Source organism: Stegodyphus dumicola, chromosome 6 (assembly GCF_044657685.1).
Source record: "Stegodyphus dumicola isolate Sdum_Otavi_A_Nest chromosome 6, ASM4465768v1".
Classification (NCBI taxonomy): Eukaryota; Metazoa; Arthropoda; class Arachnida; order Araneae; family Eresidae; genus Stegodyphus; species Stegodyphus dumicola.
The window spans coordinates 100,342,148-100,363,856 of NC_140773.1; the positions used below are offsets into that span (position 1 = coordinate 100,342,148).

The 21,709-nt window shown below is 32.8% G+C and overlaps 1 protein-coding gene across 5 annotated transcripts in view; it reads right to left on the minus strand.

The window, feature by feature from the left end:
- Positions 1-21,709, minus strand: part of LOC118196998 (TATA box-binding protein-associated factor RNA polymerase I subunit A-like) — an 88,994-nt gene that overhangs the window by 19,080 nt on the left and 48,205 nt on the right. For all 5 annotated transcript variants that reach the window (XM_085818703.1, XM_085818700.1, XM_085818699.1 and 2 more), the window contains 4 exons: positions 11,137-11,251; positions 10,929-11,041; positions 10,691-10,843; positions 10,368-10,434 (listed from right to left, as the gene is read on the minus strand). In XM_085818703.1, coding sequence (XP_085674829.1) covers positions 10,368-10,434; positions 10,691-10,843; positions 10,929-11,041; positions 11,137-11,251 — 448 coding nt within the window. The remainder of the gene's footprint in view (positions 1-10,367; positions 10,435-10,690; positions 10,844-10,928; positions 11,042-11,136; positions 11,252-21,709) is intronic.

Below are 21,709 nucleotides of genomic sequence, written 5' to 3' on the forward strand. Positions count from 1 at the left end.
CCTTATTCTAAATTCAAAAATAAACAAAAATAAGAATTAATAAAAAGAAAAAAAGCGAAAGGCTTTCAGATTTTATATTACGCACCCCCCCCCCAATTTACAGGCATATACACGTTTTGAGAGCATTTGGGCTACTGCCACATTGTGCTAAAAACATTTAAAAACAGCATGGCTTTAGAAATTTTACTGGATGAACCTTTTTCTTCTAATTTATTTCTGTAATATTATATGCAGAATAATCAAATTATAGAACACTTTACTTACAACAGGTTCCCTTACATACACGTACTCCCATACCACACATAAACGAGCAAGGCCAAGAGGGGGGAGGGGAGATTTAAAAATATGAAGTTGACTTTATTATATGGTGGATGGTGTTTTAAGTCATTTAATTTTCTTTATATACTGCTTTATAAGTTTAAACTTTTTACAATTGTATAAATCTAAACAGCCAAAACAATTTTATAAATTTTCATTTGCATAAAAACTGATTTGTGTGTATAATAACTGTTTAATCTTACTATCCGAGTTGTTAAATTGCTTAATAATCAAAATTTCACTATAGAACAAACTGAGTATGATATTCTTCTGATTACGAACCAGAAGATAAAACACTTTAAATTTGCAGGATTCTATGAGGGTCACATGATCTTTTCTCTTTGATAATTCTACTGGCTACATGCAGACTTCTCTCAGGCATAGTTTTCCCCCCCTCCCCCAAATGAATCTCATAGCAGGCATTTTTACATTTCTCTACCATTCTACAAAATGCCTTAAAACACAAACTATGATTCTGAATTGCAAAATAAATACAGTATCTTTCCTTATATAAATTTTTACGACTTTATTTTCATGAACTAATTCATCTTGACATATTCTTGGTAAAAAATGTGCTAGCTAAATATTTTTCACATAGAAAATGCAATACCAGAAATATTACACAAACTTATCTAAATAAAAAATGCAAAGATGATTCTCTAAGAAGGATAAACACATATGGCTGTGATTTCTGCAGGCTCCACTATAATCCTATAACCATTTGATATCTTTCTTAATCAATAAGCTTTCGGAAGATGAAGCTCAAAAGCTTTAAGTAAAATAGACGGCTGGAGATAACCACAATTACATGCCAAGAGGTATATTAGAATAGCCTTCTTTAAGAATGATATGTGAATCAAAGTTAATTTAACCAATAATACATATTGATTATTATTTACAGTTTAATCTGCAAGATGATGAAAATGACAACTGCTGAATTAACAGCACTGGGCAAGGAATGCAAAACATCAGAACAAGAATTAGGAATTTATTAACATTGTTGCGTTTTTTTTCTTTCTGACACCAGTTGTTTTGTTATTTTCTTGCTTCATATTCGTACGGGGTTCATATGGATTTGGAGTGAATAATGACGACACTTGATGAAGTATCGAAACACACTTTATTTATCAATATTAATCAGGACAGCTCCAAAACACTTTTACAGTCGTCGAACAGCTACTATAAACACGCTAGAAAAATCAGCGGCACAGCCTTCACACTGTCAGGCAATAACAGTGGAAACAGCTTCATTGCAAAGCACCAGAGTACAGCTCCAAACTCTGCTCGGTCGTTCTCGGAACTCCACATATTCTCGAGACTCTCCACGCTACAACTCTCTATGCACTCCACGACACAGAGAGCACAGCTCCCGACTCTTTGGTTCAATCGTTCCTGGAGCTTAATATACTCTCTTAATGATGCACTAACCACGATATACTAAAAGACTCTTCGATGCACTCGACGACCCACTCAGCGCTAGACTTCGAGACACTCGCTCAATGACTGACTATCAGCTCGCTAGATGAGCCACACACTGACTCGCCCTCCCGACGACACACACTCACTAACTGACTGCAAACCAGCAGGGTTTATATAGCTTTCGGCTTGTGATCAAGAACATTATGGGCTAAACCGGTAAGAATTTGTTCCAGACAGTTTTTCATCCATCCATGGTATATTGCCAATTTTGTTGCCAAATGGACGATTTTTTGCCAAATGTGGCAACCCCGCCTTCCCTTGCCATTTTATGGCAACCCTAAAACTGCTTTGCAGGGAAGCCATCTTACTGCGCCTGTACATTTCGTAACAATATGTTGCTTTAGCAATGTGAATAGCAAAGTTAATTATCCCATTAATTAATTCCTGTTTCTTATATTTGCCAGTAATCAGTCATTAACTATTTTTTTTAATACTTACACCAGACAAATACAGATTACTTACAAGTTTTTTACCAAGAAAAATAATCATTTAGGTTTCATTTAGGATAAATAATTATTAATGATCATTTATATGTAAAATTATTTTAAATAATCATTTAGGTTAGGTTACTTTAAATAATCATTTAGGATAAATAATTATTAATATAATTATTAATAATAATTTATAAGTAATAATTATTTTAAATACAGTCAAAAGTCGTTAATACGGACTCGGCGGGACTTCTGCGATTCCGGATTATCGATTTTTCCGGATTATAAATCATAAGTTTAAATCTCGTAAGATGGCATGCAGAAATTCTAAAATTAAAAATATGAAACCGTAATTTATGAAATAAAGAACAATTATGATCTAAAGGGTATCAAAAGTTACAAAAAAAAAGCTTAATATTATTTTTTTACTTTATTAAACATTTCTTTCAATGTAAGTTGTTTATGTTGCTTCGTTTTATGTGATAATACTTTCTCTTTAATGCTATAAACAGACATAATTTCTTGTTCAGTTACAAAGTTCCGCTGTTCAAGTCCCGTAATTGCTGTGCCGAGAATACCGACTAACTTGTCAATCGAAATTTTTTTGTTTTCACTAACCTCTCTGTCACCTTCTTCATGTCTTCATCCATTTTTTGCAGCAATTCCACTTTTTGTTTGATGGACATCGAAACATACTTTTGTTTTGTAGATCCTTTAGGAGCTCCAGCATCGGAAATTCTATTTGACATAATCGAAAGTTCAAGTTTACTTTTATAAAATTGCTCTTACAGTCTGCAAAAAATAATAAGCCGGATCCAATTCAAAGATTAAGGAACAACGCAATCATCAACATTAATTGAAATGTATGTTTCTATGTCCATCAAACAAAAAGTGGAATTGCTGCAAAAAATGAATAAAGGCATATTCTTTGTTTCTCTAACCATTCCGAAATCTGTTTACAAATTTCATGCTGCTCTGCGGGGGGACGTCATGGCGCGCAATGAACTGGAAGTTGATCTGTCAGCCCTATCCTTATCTTCAGGGCAGATGTTTTCATTTTATTTGGCTTATAATTGCTTACTAAATGTAGTAACTCTTTTATGTCTGCAAAATATCGCAAAAGTTATTGTGCAATACATGTGCCTTAATTCTTCCGCATATGATATTACACAATTGGAATCAACAGCCGTCGGTATTCAGAGAATAATAACTAAATAAAGGTGGTGTAGTGGTGTATTTAATTATGGCAAAGCACACTAGGGCTATCTGCCTAAGGGGAGGGATGCCTTCCTGGAGTACTTTCTACGGGAAACTGGCTCGTATACACGTTACACATGGGTAAAACCACGAAAACACCCATGCAGCCAGCCCGTTAGCGGGATTCGAACCTCAGATGTTACCAGTGTTCAGTGACTTTACCGCTCGGCCGCTGGTGGGCTAACTAAATAAAGAAAAACACCCCTTTGCTTCTTCCAGTTTTCACTGCCAAGCGCCCATGTGGCATATTTATCAGTGAGCCAGAAACGTCGCGCAATATCCCAGCCATACTAAATGATTGATTGAGAAAGAGACTTATCAATCTGGGGTGTTTTTTTCATTCTAATTTTGAACAGACTGCATTAAATTTCCAGGAATAGAATAATTCTTCGCTTGAGTTGGTAGACCGTAGAACTTTTAGTCCTATTTTATTGGAAAGTGACAAAAAAAAAGTCCGTTGCTTGCTTTGCTGCAAACTGTAACTGTTTCAATATTCAAGATTTTGCAGAGAAAGGTGAGACCACCCCCAACTTCCATACTGCATAATGCATTGACAAAAAAAAATGAAATTATTTTTACTATTCAATTACTTTCACTTATGCCAGTCCGAATATTATTCTTTAGAAAACTAACCAGTGTTAAAACACACTTACCCATTTTTGAAGTTTATCTATATTTCAGCAGTTACCACAAATATAGTTAAGTTAGAATACAGCACCACCTATTGGATAAGCAGAGAAACTCTCACTTGGCCATCTGGATTCAGCTAAGCAATATGCCAGAGCATGTATTAGATCTGAATAGTTAATTACTGTAAATAAATAAGTTAGTTCTTTTGCTATACAGTCCACTTATTAGTTTAGAATCATAGTACATGGTCCGTCAGCAGAACCGGAGAAATGAACAAAATGCTGGCATTAGATAGAAACAAAACTTCGTTAAAAGCGAAACTAACTAGGTTAGAAAATGTAGTGAAGGAATATGATGATAGTTCGAATAAGAATGAAATTCAAATAAAGTATAGATCCCTTCAAAGCATTCAAATGGATATTAGAAACTTGAGGATTAGATATTTCGAAAGCGTTGATGAAAAAGATGTTGCAGACATCGATGAAGAAATCGCCGAAATGGAAGAAAGAACGAAAGTTCTAGAGGTAAGAATTATGGAAATTCTATCATCTATCGCACATTCTGAAAATAAAAATGATTGTAATAAATTTGATTCTAAAGTACAAATATGTTTGCCAGAATTACCAATTCCTAAGTTTTCTGGTAAATATACCGAATGGAATAATTTTAAGCTTCAATTCGAAAGCATCATAGCGAATAACACTCAACTGACAGAAGTTCAGAAACTCTACTATTTAAAGACTGCATTAACTGATGAAGCAAAAAATCTTGAAACTGTTGATGATACTTTTAATTCTCTATTTAAAGCTCTTCAAGATAGGTATGAAAATAAAAGAATATTAGTTGAGACGCATATGAAGTCAATAATGGATTTACGTACTTTAACATTTGAATCGTCTAATGGAATAAGATATGTAATAGATAATGTTACTAAAAACGTTAGGGCTTTGAATGTTTTAAAATATGAGAAAAATAATTTATCGGATATTCTGTTATTAAATATTGTACTTCAGAAACTAGATTTTGAAACACGCAAACAATTTGAACTCAGCATTAATGCTACGGAAGTTCCTACGTTTGATGAATTAATTTCATTTTTAGAGAAAAGATGTCAGTTAATGGATAACATTAACCGTAATACTAATAAAATGAAATATCCGTTAGAAAAAATTTCAAAATAAAAGGCTCTGATGGTTAAAACCGATAGTGTTTCGATTTGTGTTATATGTAAAAATAATAATCATCCACTGCATAAATGTGATTCATTTTTAAAATTAAATCCAAATCAAAGATATGAAATAGTTAAAGGACATAAACTGTGTCTAAACTGTCTCAGTAACGAACATTTAATCGCAAAATGCAATTCTAAGTTCAGATGTTCGGAATGCCATAAAAAACACCATTCATTAATATATCGCCTGCTCAGAAATGGCGCCATTCAACATAAGTTAGACAAAACAAAAACAGAAGCAAGGAGTGACGAAATTATAAACAAGAACGCAGATGTCTCTAATAAAAATCAATCAAGTTGTCTTTTGACACGCAGAATGTGTTATTGGCGACTGCAATAATATATATTTGCAATTCCGAAGGAAAAAGAATCCCAGTTCGCGCAATACTTGATAACGGCAGCATGAGTTGTTTCCTGTGTGAAGGAGTTGCTAATTTGTTAAATTTAAAGAAAAAAAGAATTTATGCATCTGTATCCGGAATTAATGAGAACGTTATAAATATTAATTATCAACTAGATGTACAGATTTCGAATAAGGATTTAACATATGCAAGATCAGTTAATTGCTTGGTTATTTCTAAAATAACCAATGTAACTCCATCAAGGTGTTTAGATGTGCAGCCATTACATATTCCCATTGATATTGAATCAGCGGATCCGCAATTTGGAACACCTAACAAAATAGATATGTTACTAGGGGCCGAATTGTCCTTTGAGATTTTAAAAGAAGGAAAATTTCAATTAGAAAATCAATCGTTGATATTTCAAGAAACAGTTTTTGGATATATCGCATCAGGTGCATGCAAGAGTGACTCAGAAGTAAATTATTGTGGTTTAGTTCGAAATAGTGAAGAAAGAGTTGAAGAAATTTTGCAAAGATTTTGGGAAGTTGAATCCATTGAAAATGTCGAGGATGCTTTTAGTGAAGAAGAAAAATACTGTGAAGAACATTTCAGGCGTACTCACTATAGACAAAATGATGGAAGATATGTAGTTCAGTTACCCATAAGGGAAGGAGACCCATTAGGAGAATCGAAAACGCTGGCTGAGAAAAGATTGCATCAAGTGTGGAATCGACTAGAAAGTGATTCGAATATGAAAACATTATATAAGAATTTTATTAAAGAATATAAGGATCTAAATCACATGGAAGAAGTTCAAGAAATTGAAACATCGACTTGCAATTATCTTAGTTATCATGGAGTTTATCGGCCAGAGAAAGCCTCTACCAAGCTTCGCGTTGTGTTTAATGCATCCGCGGCTACTAGCAATGGAAAGTCACTGAACTCAATATTAATGAAAGGGCGAATACCTCAAGAAGATTTATTTTCTATTATAATTGGATTTCGAAAGTACAACAATGCATTAGGAGCTGATGTTCAGAAGATGTACAGACAAATACTTATTGAACCATCTCAACGAAACCTGCAGTTGATCTTGTGGAAGGAATCAGTTGGTAGTCCTATGCAGACTTACCGTCTAAGGACAGTAACATACGGAACAGCAAGTGCACCATTCCTTGCAACAAGGGTCCTGAAGCAGTTAGCAATGGATGAAGCGACAGACTTTCCTCATGCCTCAAGAGCCATACTGAAGGACTGTTACGTGGACGACATTATTACTGGAGCTAATACTATGCAAGAAGCCAAGGAGTTGCAGACACAGTTAACCTGTCTTCTAGAACGTGGTGGAATGCAGTTACACAAATGGTGTTCAAACAATCCAGAATTATTGAAGAATAAAGAAAGTGCTACTCAGGATTACTCTTTACAAGTTGCGGATAAGCCTCAGATTACAAAGGCCTTAGGAATGTCATGGAATACGTCTACAGACTGTTTTTCTTACGATTTAAAAATACTTGACATTGAAGAAACTGGAACGAAAAGAGATGTCTTATCAACGATAGGTCGCCTCTTTGATCCGTTAGGTTTAATTGGACCTGTTACGACAAAAGCTAAAATATTTCTACAAAAACTTTGGCTTCTAAAATTAAATTGGAATACACCTCTTCCTAAAATTTACTCTGAAGAATGGAAGCCATTTCTGCATAGTCTCAAAACAGTCAATGATTATCGCATTCCTAGATTTGTTCTAACCAATGGATTACAGCAAATAGAAATTATAGGATTCTGTGATGCTAGTCAGAAAGCCTATGGTGCTGCAATTTATGTGAAATGTATGTCATCTTCAAATGAATGTTCATCAAGACTTCTGTGCAGCAAGTCTCCCGTGTCACCTCTGAAGTCATTTACCATTCCTCGTTTGGAACTTTGTGGTGCAGTTCTATTGGTAAAACTAATGAAAAGAATATTAGAGGCAATCAGCTACCTATTGTCAAGGTGTATTACTTCACTGATTCTTCAATAGTGCTATCATGGATTAAGAAGGAACCTTATCAACTAAAGACATTTGTTGCTAATAGAGTATCTGTTATTCGAAGCATGACTGCTGTTCATGAGTGGTACCATGTTAGCACTCACAATAATCCAGCTGATTTGATATCACGTGGAGCTGAACCTAAAGATCTTCTTCATAATGATTTATGGTGGTATGGACCAACTTTCTTGACTAAGGAGAGGTTTTTGACTAATCCTTGTGAATTAATTTCATCTGATATGGATAATGTGGAATACGTCAAAGAACTCAAACTTAAGGATAATGACTTAGTTAATCTAAATGTGAACTCTAATTCCCTTGTTTTAGATCATATTCTTAACATTAGTAATAACTATATTCATATTATTCGTGTATTAAGTTTTGTTTGTCGATTTATAGCCAATTGTAAAGGGAAAAAATTAATAGGTTCTCTAACTGTTAAAGAATTGGATGATGCTGAGAAAATTATGATCAGGTATGAACAGTTACAACATTTTAGCAAAGATATTCTATCTTTAAAAAATAAGAATTGTGTTTCTTCCAAAAGTAAGTTAAAATTTTTATTTCCATTTTTAGATAATGATTCTCTTCTGAGAGTAGGAGGCAGACTTGCCAATAGTAATCTTAATTACAACCAAAAATTTCCATATGTAATGCCAAAAGATCATGTATTTACTAGATTAATTTTTCAGTATTACCATGTTAAATATTTACATCTTGGTGCTCAAGCACTATTGCATCAGGTTCGTAGTAAATTTTGGGTTATTAATGGTCGAGATATAGCTCGAAAGGTTGTACATGAATGTGTAACATGTTTTAAGGTTAAACCAATTGTAAGTGAACAACTTATAGGAAATTTACCTGGTGAAAGAGTTAACCCAGGATTTGTATTTAATATGTGTGGACTCGACTTTTCTGGTTCATTCCTCATCAAGAATAAAAATCAGAGAAAGGGTAATTATGCAAAAGTGTACGTTGCTATATTCATATGTTTAGCTATTAAAGCAGTACATTTAGAGGTAGTAACTGATTTAACCACAGATTCATTGCTTGCTACTATTAAAAGATTTATTGCTAGACGTGGAAAATGTAATACTATAATGTCAGATAACGGTACTAATATGGTTGGTGCAAAATCAGAACTGAAAAAATTGCATAACTTAGTCCTTAAATCTAATTCTGACATAGTAGATGTCTTAACATCTGAAGGTAAAATTGGAAACTAATTCCACCTAGAGCATCAAATTTTGGTGGTTTATGGGAAGCAGGTATTAAGTCATTTAAGATAATAAGGCCAGAGTTGTTAAAGTGAAAACATCAAATGGTGTGTATAATCGATGTATTAGTAAAATTTGTTTATTACCTATCCAGGATAATAATGCTTAGCTTACATTATTATGTTCTTATTGAAAATTGTGCTTTATATTAAAATGTAATTGTTTAAGAATAAGTTTGATTGTAGCATAGTGAATGTTTATGTTTTTAAAATGTTTCATTATTTTATATTATATTCATGATGAAATTATCTATCATATTTCATATTGTAGTGTAGAACTAGTTTTTCTTGGAATGTTAAATTGTGTGTTTGTTGAAATTTGTAATTTCAATGGGCGGCGGCATGTTCAGTTAGAATACAGCGCCACCTATTGGATAAGCAGAGAAACTCTCACTTGGCCATCTGGATTCAACTAAGCAACATGCCAGAGCATGTATTAGATCTGAATAGTTAATTACTGTAAATAAATTAGTTAGTAATTAAATTAATACAGTCCACTTATTAGTTTAGAATCATAGTACATATATTATTATAAATATTCATACACATAATCATAATAAACGCGAATATGAACTGACCACGCGGAACAGGAATGTAAATTATTAAAATCTTGATAGAAATTCAAACATGTGTAGTATTGGATGGGAAGAAAAGGATATGGAACGTACTGAAATTTTCTACCGCTTTCACAATTCTTTGACCAATAGAACGATGTGCACCTGTCTGCACTAGGGCGCACCAAAGGTTACGTTAATGCACAGAAAGGGATGAAAAGCTATTTCTGGGAGTATGATTCACCATCTGACATTCCATATAAGGAAGAAAAGTTCTTTATTTAGTTTCGGCTTTGGTACTAATAACGAAAAAAAAAAATAAATGCTTTAGAGAAAAAGTAAGCACCTATAAGGGCCTTTATATTTTATTTTCAAATATAAGGACGTATAAGCACTTGTAAGGATCGCTACAAACCCTGTTCAAGCCCATATCAAACTACCAATGTTCAATGATTTTAACCACTTGTGGGCACTATTCATTCAAAATAGGCACATTAAATTTTAAAATATTAAACATATCTTATAAAATCCTGGTTTTGTTTATTAAGGGATCCTCTAAGAACTAATTTTGACAGAACTATTCATGTATATTAATAAAATATTCATGTATATTAATAAGCCATTCATGTATATGAATAAAACCATTCATGTACATGAATTTCAGTTAGTGAAAAAAAAAAAAAAAACAGAAAACACACATGGAAATCAGGCACATCAAACTGAATTTAAAATTATGATCTCACAAAAATGGCAGGAGAAAACCTAGAAAAGGAAGAATCAGAAACATGACCGAAAAATAATTTTTGCAAACTTACCTGAGATAATCAATTTTTCTACTAAAAAAAGAACTCTGATATCTGAAGGACACAATTCAGCTAAAACCTACCATCAACAGGAAAGTAAACAAATTTTAATATATAAAAAGAATAATAGTTGTAGGATGGGAGGAACTATTTCTAAAATCAAAATGTTGAAAAAAAAAGTGTTTGCATGTATAACCACAGATAATTACAGAAGAAATGCAATATTTATGAAATAGGAAAGAAAACACATTAAGATAATTTTCAATCAGTTTTGTATATGATTACAGAGATAGGAGAAAAAGTAATCAAACCAAAATACTGTATAAAGCACAAACCTTTAAATATTTGATGAAGTTTGGTGACTCTGAATTATGATCATGAAGATATACACAGAGGTATATATATGCATTGATATGCTCTGGATTACATTCAATATATTTTATAAGCATGTCTTCAATTTCATCAGACCTATCACTAAATTCCAACATCTATAAAAAAAAAATTAGGTATACAATCAAACGTATAATAAATATGTTAAAAACTCTGCTTGGTAAAAATCTTGCTAATACTAACCTCTATTAATTTCAGAACAAAGATATCCCACTGCCCTGGATTTCGTACAACCTGCATAAATGTAGCTATTGCTTTCTCAGGAAGTATTTTATATTGAGAAGACTGCATATCACCTTGGGAAAAAAATATGAAGTATATAACAAAAATTCAAGTTTTGATATACTGAAAGAAATATCAGTGTAATATTTTTATTTTCAAACAAACTTACCATAATACAATTTACACCATTCAATATAATCAAGAAGAGCAAGGTAAGCATCAAATATAGATTTTAATACACTTTCCTTTTCTGGCCCTGGTTTACTTTTCTTTTGAAACAGTTTCTGCAAAAGAAAATTAAAATAAAATTTTGAACAATGCAGTTAGAAAAGTTTTAATAGTTATGATGAATTACTTGTAATTAAAGAGATTAGCACAAATTATGACACACCATGTCATATAAATCAGAACTTATTTTACACATATTACTTAAATTCTTCCTCATTCAGTTCAAGAAAGTTTCAATCCATATGCTAAATTATGCACATGAACTGTATTATAAACTTTGTAATAAAATTTTAGTACAAAATTATTTTCCATATACCTAAAAAATTAGTCCACATTTAATGGTTGTTTATTAAAATATCTAACCATTTCATCTGGAAAAAGATAATAATAAACTATTAATTTTTAATTACTTAAATTATTACTAAAAAGGCAGAATATTTCTAAAAATTGTTTAGCTTAAGGCATAAATGCATCTCATTCATATCAATTAATTTTAGGCACAAAATTTTTTTGATAATAAGTAATAATCCTATAAATCTCTTTCTTTTTCCTAATATGCTTTACACTGCAGAAGGTGAGTATAATACATTAAAAAACTGACAGGTGAAAAATAATGTTTATTTCAAAAACATGAAAAACTGATAGGCAGAAAAATCATACAGTGCAAAGCCCGTAATCCGGACGTCCATTATCCGGAATGATCTATAATCCAGACTCCAAAGCCAAAAACTTTTTTTGTATGCTTTATGCATGTGTGTAATGCATTTATGCATGTGTGTTTAATGTATGACGGACGGTATAAGCTAGACTAAAATTATCTTTACTGATTCTAAGGCATTTCAGTTAATGTTGCAGATTGCGCTGTTCATTAATCTTAATGGATCCAGCTTATTATTTTTTGCAGACTGTTAGAGCAATTTTATAAAAATTAAGCTTGAACTTTTGATTATGTCAAAAAGAGTTTCCAGTTCTGGAGCTGCCAAAGGATCTACAAAGTGAAAGCATGTTTCGATGTCCATCACACAAAAAGTGAAATTGCTGCAAAAAATGGATAAAGGCATATCCGTCTCAAAATTATGCGAAGAGTATGAACATTGGAAAGTGTTAAACATAGAAAATGCCGTGGTTCGCAAAATTATTTATTACTGAGATATGCAGAGATACACGCAGAGTTACATGCAAAGAAATACAAGCAAGCAGAGTAATACAAGCACAAGCAGAGATAAGTGGTTACAGAGGTCATATATATAACTTTACAACAGGTCATGGTTTAACAAATCATAAACAAGACACAATAAATAACCAATCAAAAATAACATAAAGAATGAGATTAAGTTTCAGAATAACTCGGACCTGGCTGAAAGCTAATGTATGTATCAGACGTGACAGAAAGCTATACTTCTACTAACCAATAAGAATGAGATTACAAATATCTCAACACTCCCCCTTAATCGCACATTATACAAAACATAAAAGAATTACACAATTTTTAAACAGCTCAATGATAACAGTTCATGGAATTTTGTTTTGTTACTTTTAATCCATGACTGGTTATCTTCAAAAATATAAACATTTTTAACACTGGAAATCTCATTTACTACATTTTTCATCCATAAAACATCTCGAAAACCTTTACATAAAGCAATTATTTCAGCTTCTGTTGATGAAAGTGCAATACACTTTTGCTTGTTACAGCATCACATAATAGGACAGTTTAAAAACATTATAAAATAACCAGTAATTGATTTCCTATGAGTATCTCCCCCCCCCCAATCTGCATCTACATACAAACATAAGTTTGCCCTTTCCAAATCACCCTTTTTGTATATCAATTTTAAATTTAAAGTGTTTTTCAAGTACCTAAGAATTCTTTTTAGAGCACACCAGGCAACATCAGTAGGATGCTCCTGCAGTTGGCTTAAGCAATTTACTGCAAATAAAATATCTGGCCTTGTAATATATGCCAAGTAAAGTAAAGATCCAATTAATTTTTTGTGTGGGCCATGAAATTCATTTCCTTTCTGAAAGTCAGCTGCTGTAGATTTTGGTTCAATGGGAGTTTGGGCTGTTCTACAATCAGAAATTTTAAATTTATCAAGTAATTTTTCAATATATGGTTTCTGATCTAAATATAAACAATCAGACTCAAATTTGAGTCTAATGCCTAAAAATTCTGAGACCCTTTCAGATTTTGACATTTGAAATTCACAAGACAACAATGATATTATAATATTTGTTTCTTTTACATCTGAACCTGCAATTAATAAGTCATCTACATAAAGAGCCATAATTACTTTCTTACAATTTAAATTTCTGATGAAAATACATCGTTCAGAGTCCAATTGCTTAAAATCTAATTTAATAACAAAATTAAGAAATTTCTGATACCATTGTCGAGGAGACTGTTTAAGACCATATAAACTCTTTTTAAGTTTACATTTCTTACCACTCATATCATCATATCCTTTTGGCTGGTCCATGTAGATGATTTCATCTAACTTACCATTCAAAAAAAGCTGTCTTGACATCTAAAGTAAAAGTTTACAAACCTTCATTATTGATAATTACCAGGATTAAACGTAAAGAGCACATACTATGGAGAAAATGTGTCTGTATAATCTACGCCTTCCTTTTGCATAAAGCCACGAGCAACAAGCCTGGCTTTGTAAGTTCCATCTCGTTTTTTACGTAGAACCCATTTGCAGGAAATAGCTCTTTTATCAGAGGGTAAACTTTGCAGGTCCCAGACGTCGTTACCTTCCATAGATTTTATTTCCTCGTCCATAGCTCTTTTCCATAGTTCTTGTTCTACTTGTGGTAGATTTACAATATCTTCAAATGTCAGAGTGTCTTGTTGTGCAAACATTACTTGGTAAATCTCAGGATTAGGATACCTAACTGGCTGTTTCTTTTCTCTTGAAGATTTTCTTTCTTCCTCCTTCTTATTTGCAGCATTTAATTCGCCATTATCAGTGTCTGAAATTGATTTATCTTCATTTTCAATGTCATCATTGTCATTTTCACTCAAATCAGAATTATCGGAAATATATTTTTGATTTTCTACTTTCTTCTTTTCTTCATTAAATTTAACACTTCTGGAAACAATGATGCGTCTTGTTTCCAGAATCAATAAACGATATCCCATTGTGGAATAACCCACAAATATCATTCCGACAGATTTTTCATCTAGTTTCTTTGCGATAGTGGCACAAGAGTATAAGCATCACAGCCAAATAGATGCATGTTTGTTAAATCAGGATTTTCACCATACTTCAGAAAATAAGGAACACAATTTTCGATTGAACTATCGGGGAGTTGATTATTTATGTAAGCAGCCGTATGTACTGCTTCACCCCAAAGGAATTTTGGTAAATCCGCCTCAAGTATCATTGCTCTAGCTTTTTCCAGTACAGTTCTATTTGCTCATTCAGCAACACCATTTAGGAAAGGTGTATAGAGAGGTTTTGTTTTCAATATAAACTATTTCATTTTTAAAAATTACGCTCAAACCTGCTGCTTCAATATTTTTGACAGAAATTAATTGTCCGTTTAATTTTGGAATGTAAAGAACATCTTTTAACATTATTTCAACACCATTCTTACTTTTACCGCAAATATCACCAAATCCTTCCACTTCTAAAACCGCCGACTTCCACTTCTAAACCGCCGCGCACTTAACAGTTCCAGTCTTAGGCTTAATTGAGGTAAACCATTCCTTGTGAGAAGACATATGAGAAGTTGCACCAGAATCAATAATAAATTGATCATGCACAAGATTTCCATCCATAAAAGATATTGCAGGGGATGCAATCTTATTACTATTTCAATTTGCCTGCTTTTTATAATTATCCAAACATTCACTTTTGAAATGAGACCAGTTTTCCCACAATTATGACAGACGCAGTTCTTTTTTCTATAAAATTTAAAGAATGTCCTTTTCTTTTACAATAAGTACAAAACAATTCTTTACGAGCACTAATCAAAACAGAATTATCCGTATTTGGTTTAGAATACTTATTTTCACTTTTATAATCAAACATAAGAGATTCAATTCACAGTCAATAAGTCTGCTTGTAACAAAATCCAAACTCAAATTATCAGTTGGTTGATTTTCTAGAGATGCCTTAATATTTTCATATTTCTTTGGTAAAGACATTAAAATGTAAATAATAATATCAAAGTTGCTTACTTCAGAGCCAGAGACGCATAGACTACTCACCAAGTTCATTATGCTGTCGATATGCTGTCTCATTGACACATCCTTGGATTTCCTTATGGTAGCTAGACGTTTACGCGTTAAAATTTGACTCACTGCACCTTTAGCGCTATACGTAGCTTGTAGTTTCTTCCATATTTTACATGCCATGTCTTCACGTTGAAGAGAAGTAATAACATTATCACTTAGAAGCCCAAGTATTAAGGAATAAGCCTTTTTTGATTTCAAAACATCTGCAACTCTATCCGCAATTGCTTCTGTTTCAAAAAATGTATCCAATTCCCTTGCCGTAAATACTGCTTGAACTCTTCGACACCAAACAGTAAAGTTATTAACATCATCAAATGGCGCAACACCAAAAGCTTCCTTTCACTTCCGGAAAAAGCCATCAATCACGAAACACCAAAACAAAATCAAGCGAACAATAAATTATTACACTGAAGGTTCAATTAGGGAAACTATCAGCGAATTCTAACTTTTGAAGAACCACGCTCTGCTGTTAAACATAGAAAATGCCGTGGTTCGCAAAACAAATATTTATTACTGAGATATGCAGAGATACACGCAGAGTTACATGCAAAGAAATACAAGCAATCGAGTAATACAAGCACAAGCAGAGATAAGCGGTTACAGAGGTCATATATATAACTTTACAACAGATCATGGTTTAACAAATCATAAACAAGACATAATAAATAACCAATCAAAAATAACATAAAGAATGAGATTAAGTTTCAGAATAACTCGGACCTGGCTGAAAGCTAATGTATGTATCGGACGTGACAGAAAGCTATACTTCTATTAACCAATAAGAATGCGATTACAAATATCTCAACAGAAAGTCAACTGTATACAACATAAGCAAAAAGAAAAAGGAACTTTTTGAATTTTTTGTGGATTCCGACACCCCACTTACAATGAATAACAGAAAAAGGGTTCGTTATACTAAAAGTGACGATCATGACAAAGAGATGATTGAATGGGCAGTGAGGGCATGCCATTGATGGGTCTAATGCTAATGCCTCAAGCAAAAATATTTCATGAAGAAATAAACTTAAACACTGACTGCACATATTCGACAGGTTGGTTAATCAAATTTCAAAATCGCCATGGTGTAAGACAATTAAAAATTTCAGGTGAAAAAGCTTCAGCTAATACTGAAGCTGCTGAACAATTTGCAGATGAATTCATTGAACTCATTATCAGTGAACAATTATCTCCAGAACAAATTTACAACACTGATGAATCTGGTCTTTTCTGGCAATAAGTACCACGAAATACCTTGGCAACCTCTACAGAGAAGGCTCTAACTGGTGTCAAAGATTCCAAAGCGAGACTAACAATTTTAGCGTGCGCAAATGCACAAGTGCAAACTTTTCGTAATCGGAAAACATGCACAACCTCGAGCATTTAAAGGAGTAATGCGCAAACAAAAGAGCATGGATGACACAAGCATTGATGAATGATTTGTTTGAAAATTATTTTATACCCAAGGCTTGGTGACATTTGAATTCGGTTGGTTTACCTGATGACTCAAAAATAGTCCTGATTGTTGACAACTGTTTGACGCATACTTCACGCATACAAGTTTTAGTGAAAGAGAATGTATCCATATTATTCTTCCCTCCAAATTGTATGTCTATCATTCAGATTATGGAGCAAATATTTTCTCCATTATATATCATGCAAATAAAAGAACATAGATGACACAAGTGTTAATGAATGATTAGTTTGAAAATCATTTCGTAGCCAAAGTTTAGCAACATTTGAATTCAGTTGGTTTACCAGATGAGGCAAAAATTGTCCTGACTGTACACAACTGCTTGGCTCATACTTCACTTAAAAGTTTTAGTGAAAGATAATGCATCTGTATTATTCTTTTCTCCAAAGTGTATGTCCATCATTCAGCCTATGGATATTTGAATAGTGCATGTGCTGAAATGCAAATATAAAGTAGCATTTTTAAAATCTATGTTAAATTTCTTGAACAATGGCAAGACTATTCAAGACATTTTGAAATTTTTTTGCATAAAATCTGTTGGGTGGAGCATCGCAAGATCATGGGAGGATGTGTCTCCAGATACATTAAAAAATGCTAGGCATAATTTATGGCCAGCTACCCATGGTAAGGACGATGAAGATGATAGCCGCAAATTTGAAGGTTTTCGGACATCACAAAGAAATTTTCCAGTTATTAGATTTTGTAAAGAAATGTGGAGAAGCGGTAATAAATGAAGATGATATAACAGAAGTTTTTCATTGCGACAACAATGCCCCAATCATCAATCTGTAGTACGGTTCTAGATCCAGCAAATACCACTTCCGATAGTGAAGAAAGTGACAGAGAGGTTATTGAAAAAGAAAAAATTTCGATTGACAAGTAAGTCGGTATTCTCGACACAGCAATTACAGGATTTGAACAGTGGAACTTTGTAACTGAACAAGAAATTATGTGGTTTCTAGAATTAAAGAGAAAGTACTAGCACAAAAAATGAAGCAACTTAAACGACTTATATTGAAAGAAATGTTTAATAAAGTACACAAATAAATATTAAGCTTTTTTTTTTTTTTTTTTTTTTGTAAATTTTGATACCCTTTAGATCATAATTGCTCTTTATTTCATAAATTACGGTTTCATAGTTTTAATTGTATAATTTCTGCATGACATCTTACCATATTTAAATTGATGATCTATAATCCGGAAAACAGCCTAATTCGGAATCAAGTCCCGACGAGTCCGGATTACAGACTTTGTACTGTATTTCAAAAACATATCATGAATATGAGGAAAAATTCATGTTTAATTATTTACTTATTTTTCGCCTAATCACTAATTTTATATCTTTAATGATTTATAATTTATATATTTAATTGCTTCTGTAAGTAAAATGAGAGAAATAAACTGAGAATATAAAGCATCAATTTTTAAAGTACAATAATTAACTTTATAAACTGATATAACTGTTCATCTTTATTGCTGAAATTTATGGAATTTTATATGCAGTAAGACTAATTTTTCATAATTCAATAAGCTAAAATTTTTACTAAGTCAAACTGAACACAACACAGTCAAAAGTCGTTAATTCAGACACCCATAATACGGAACGATCTATAATCCGGACTTCAAAGCTACAAACTTTCTGCGTATGCGTCGCATTAACGCATGCGTGTAAGACCTTTACGGCTGTGAACGTGCATGTGCGCATGCGCATAATACGTTTACACATGTGCGTTTAATGTATAACGGATGGTATAAGCTAAGCTAAAATTATCTAATTCAATTAATGTTGCAGATTGCGTTGTTCCTTAATCTTCGAATTGGATCTGGCTTATTATTTTTTGCAGACTGTTAGAGCAATTTTATAAAAGTAAGCTTGAACTTTCGATTATTTCAAATAGAATTTCCGATATATATTTACTAATATGTAAAGGATCTACAAAACGAAAGTATGTTTCGAAGTCCATTAAACAAACAGTGGAATTACTGCAAAAAACGGATAAAGGCATATCCTTCGTTTCTCTAACCATTCCGAAATCTGTTTATCAATTTCATGCTGCTCTGCGGTGGAGGGGGTACGCCACGGCGCGCAATGAATTGGAAGTTGACCTGTCAGCACTATCCTTATCTTCAGGGCAGATGTTTTTATTTTATTTGACTTATAATTCCTTACTAAATGTAGTATTTCATCTTGATGTACTCTGTCTTTGATATGATTTAAATCAAATTCCTTATCATTATAATTCGCTTCCGATAGTGAAGAAAGTGACACAGAGGTTATTGAAAATGAAAATATTTGGATTGACAAATTGGTCAGTATTTTCGACACAGCAATTATAGGATTTGAACAGTGGAACTTTGTAACTGCAGAAGAAATTATGTCTGTTTATAGAATAATAGAGAAAGTATTATCACATAAAACGAAGCAACTTAAACAACTTACATTGAAAGAAATGTTTAATAAAGTAAAATAAATATTCAGCTTTTTTTTTTTTTTTTTTTTTTTTTATTTTTTTTTATTTTGATACCCTTTAGATCACAATTGTTCTTTATTTCATAAATTATGGTTTCATATTTTTAATTTTATAATTTCTGCATGCCACCTTACCAGATTTAAACTGATGATCTATAATCCGGAAAAATCGATAATCCGGAATCGCCGAAGTCCTGACTAGTCCGGATTAACGACTTTTGACTGTATTGGATTTTAAAATTAATGTTAATTTTATTAAATATATCAAATTTTTACTCCTAAAAATACTGTCTTCTATTTTTGATACTTTCATGAGAGTTGTATGCATATTTTTTTCACATGTAAAAATACTCACATAAACTGGAATACTGCACTTCATCACTGAACAAATAAATAAAAAAAAAAGGCCTGCATACATATACAGACATATTTTAGCTTGACTTGTTTGCTTCAATGTTGTGATCATTATAGACTATCCCACTGTCAGTACAAAATCCAAGAACACTCAGATACAAAAGATCAGAATTACATATCGAAAGCATTATGAGTGAATTAAAGGTTTTAGATAATAATATAATATAGATGATAGTAGATGATGATAAAGGTGATCAGTCCATTATTGCGAAAGAGATGGGTGAAAATGAGAAATATTCTGATGAATTCATTACAATTAAAAGAAAAGTTAGTTAATTACTAAATATAAACACAGTTCCTAATGATGCAGTTTTTAGTAATTATGAGGTCAGTAGTAACTCTAAAGACAAACAGCATAAACTACTTAAATTAAATATAAAGCCTTTTGATTCTTAGTTAATCAATTATTTGCCATTTTGGGCAGAGGTTAAGATGATACATGAAGATAAAGAATTAGATGATTGCTACAAGTTCCAATATTTGCTGCAAGCTACAGAACTTGAAACTTGAGCGAGGTATTTATTCGGAAGTTACCCAATAACTTCAGAAAATTATCTGAAAGCTTTGTGAGCTTTTCAAGAGCATTAACAGGGACAAAGATATTCTTATTGAAATGTACGTCAGGGAATTTTTTTAATTCACTACAGCAAAAATTCTAGATAGGGATAAAGACAGATTATCATTGTATGACTTTTTTACCATGGTAGAAGTATATTTAATCATAAGGTCTCTAGAATCCATGAGGCTTGATGTAAAAAGTAATTTAGCTTAGCTATATCCCATGACAGAAGCATGCTTACCTGATGATATTGTTACAAAATGTAAAGACGCAGTAAGATAGCTTCCTTGCAAAGCAGTTTTAGGGTTGCCATAAAATGGCATGGGAATGCCTGGTTGCAACATTTGGTGAGAAATCCTCCATTTGGCTACATAATTGGCAATATCTCATGGACAGATGGAGAACCTTTTGGAACAAATTCTTACTGGTTTACCTCATAATGTTCTTGAACACAGGCCAAAAGCTATATAAACCCAGCTGGTACGCAGTCAGTTATTGTGCCTCGTTTGCTTCAAGACAGTCTCGAGTTAAGTCAGTCCGCGCGGAGCCGATCGGGCAGCAAGTGCGTCGTCGAGTCCATCAAAGGAGTCTCTTAGTGTATCACACTTAGTGCATCATTGAGAGAGTGTAATGAGCTCTGGGAATGACTGAACCAAAGAGTCGGGAGCTGTACTCTGGTGCTTTGCAGTGAAGCTGTCTCTACCATTATAGCCTGATAACCTGAAGGCTGTGTCGCTGATTGTTCCATCGAGTTTAGATCTTCGATGACTGTAAAACGTGACGTGGAACTGTCCTGATTAATATTGGCTAAATAAAGTGTGTTTCGATACTTCATCAAGTGTCTTCGTTATTCACTTCAAATCTACGAACCCCATACGAACGTGAAGGAAGAAAATAACGGAACAACTGGTGTCAGGAGTGGGGTTTGCGAGTGAATGCCAGTGACCCGCCTGCAGAGGAAAGCCATGGTGGAAGAGATGAAGACTTTGATGGACATTTTAGCCAAGATAAAAACCAGATATGATATAATGAGGGCTGAGATGAAAGCAGGATATGAACAGATGGGAGCTGAGATCAAAGCCGGATTGAAAAAGATGAAAGCCGGACTGGAAGAGAAGAAAGCCTGATGAGAAGAAATAAATGTGTTCCAAGAAAAGGTGCGAGAACAAGAGATGAAAGTGGAGCTTTCAAAAGAAACTGGAGCCATAAAAGAAGATGTGGAAATGACAGAAGTAGCATCTGAAGAATCGAAAGATGGAGAAATGAATGAAGTAGCTGATAAAGTGTCTGAGAAAAATAAAGAAATAGAAGATGAAACATCTAACGAGATTAAAGACAGAGATAAAAAAGATGA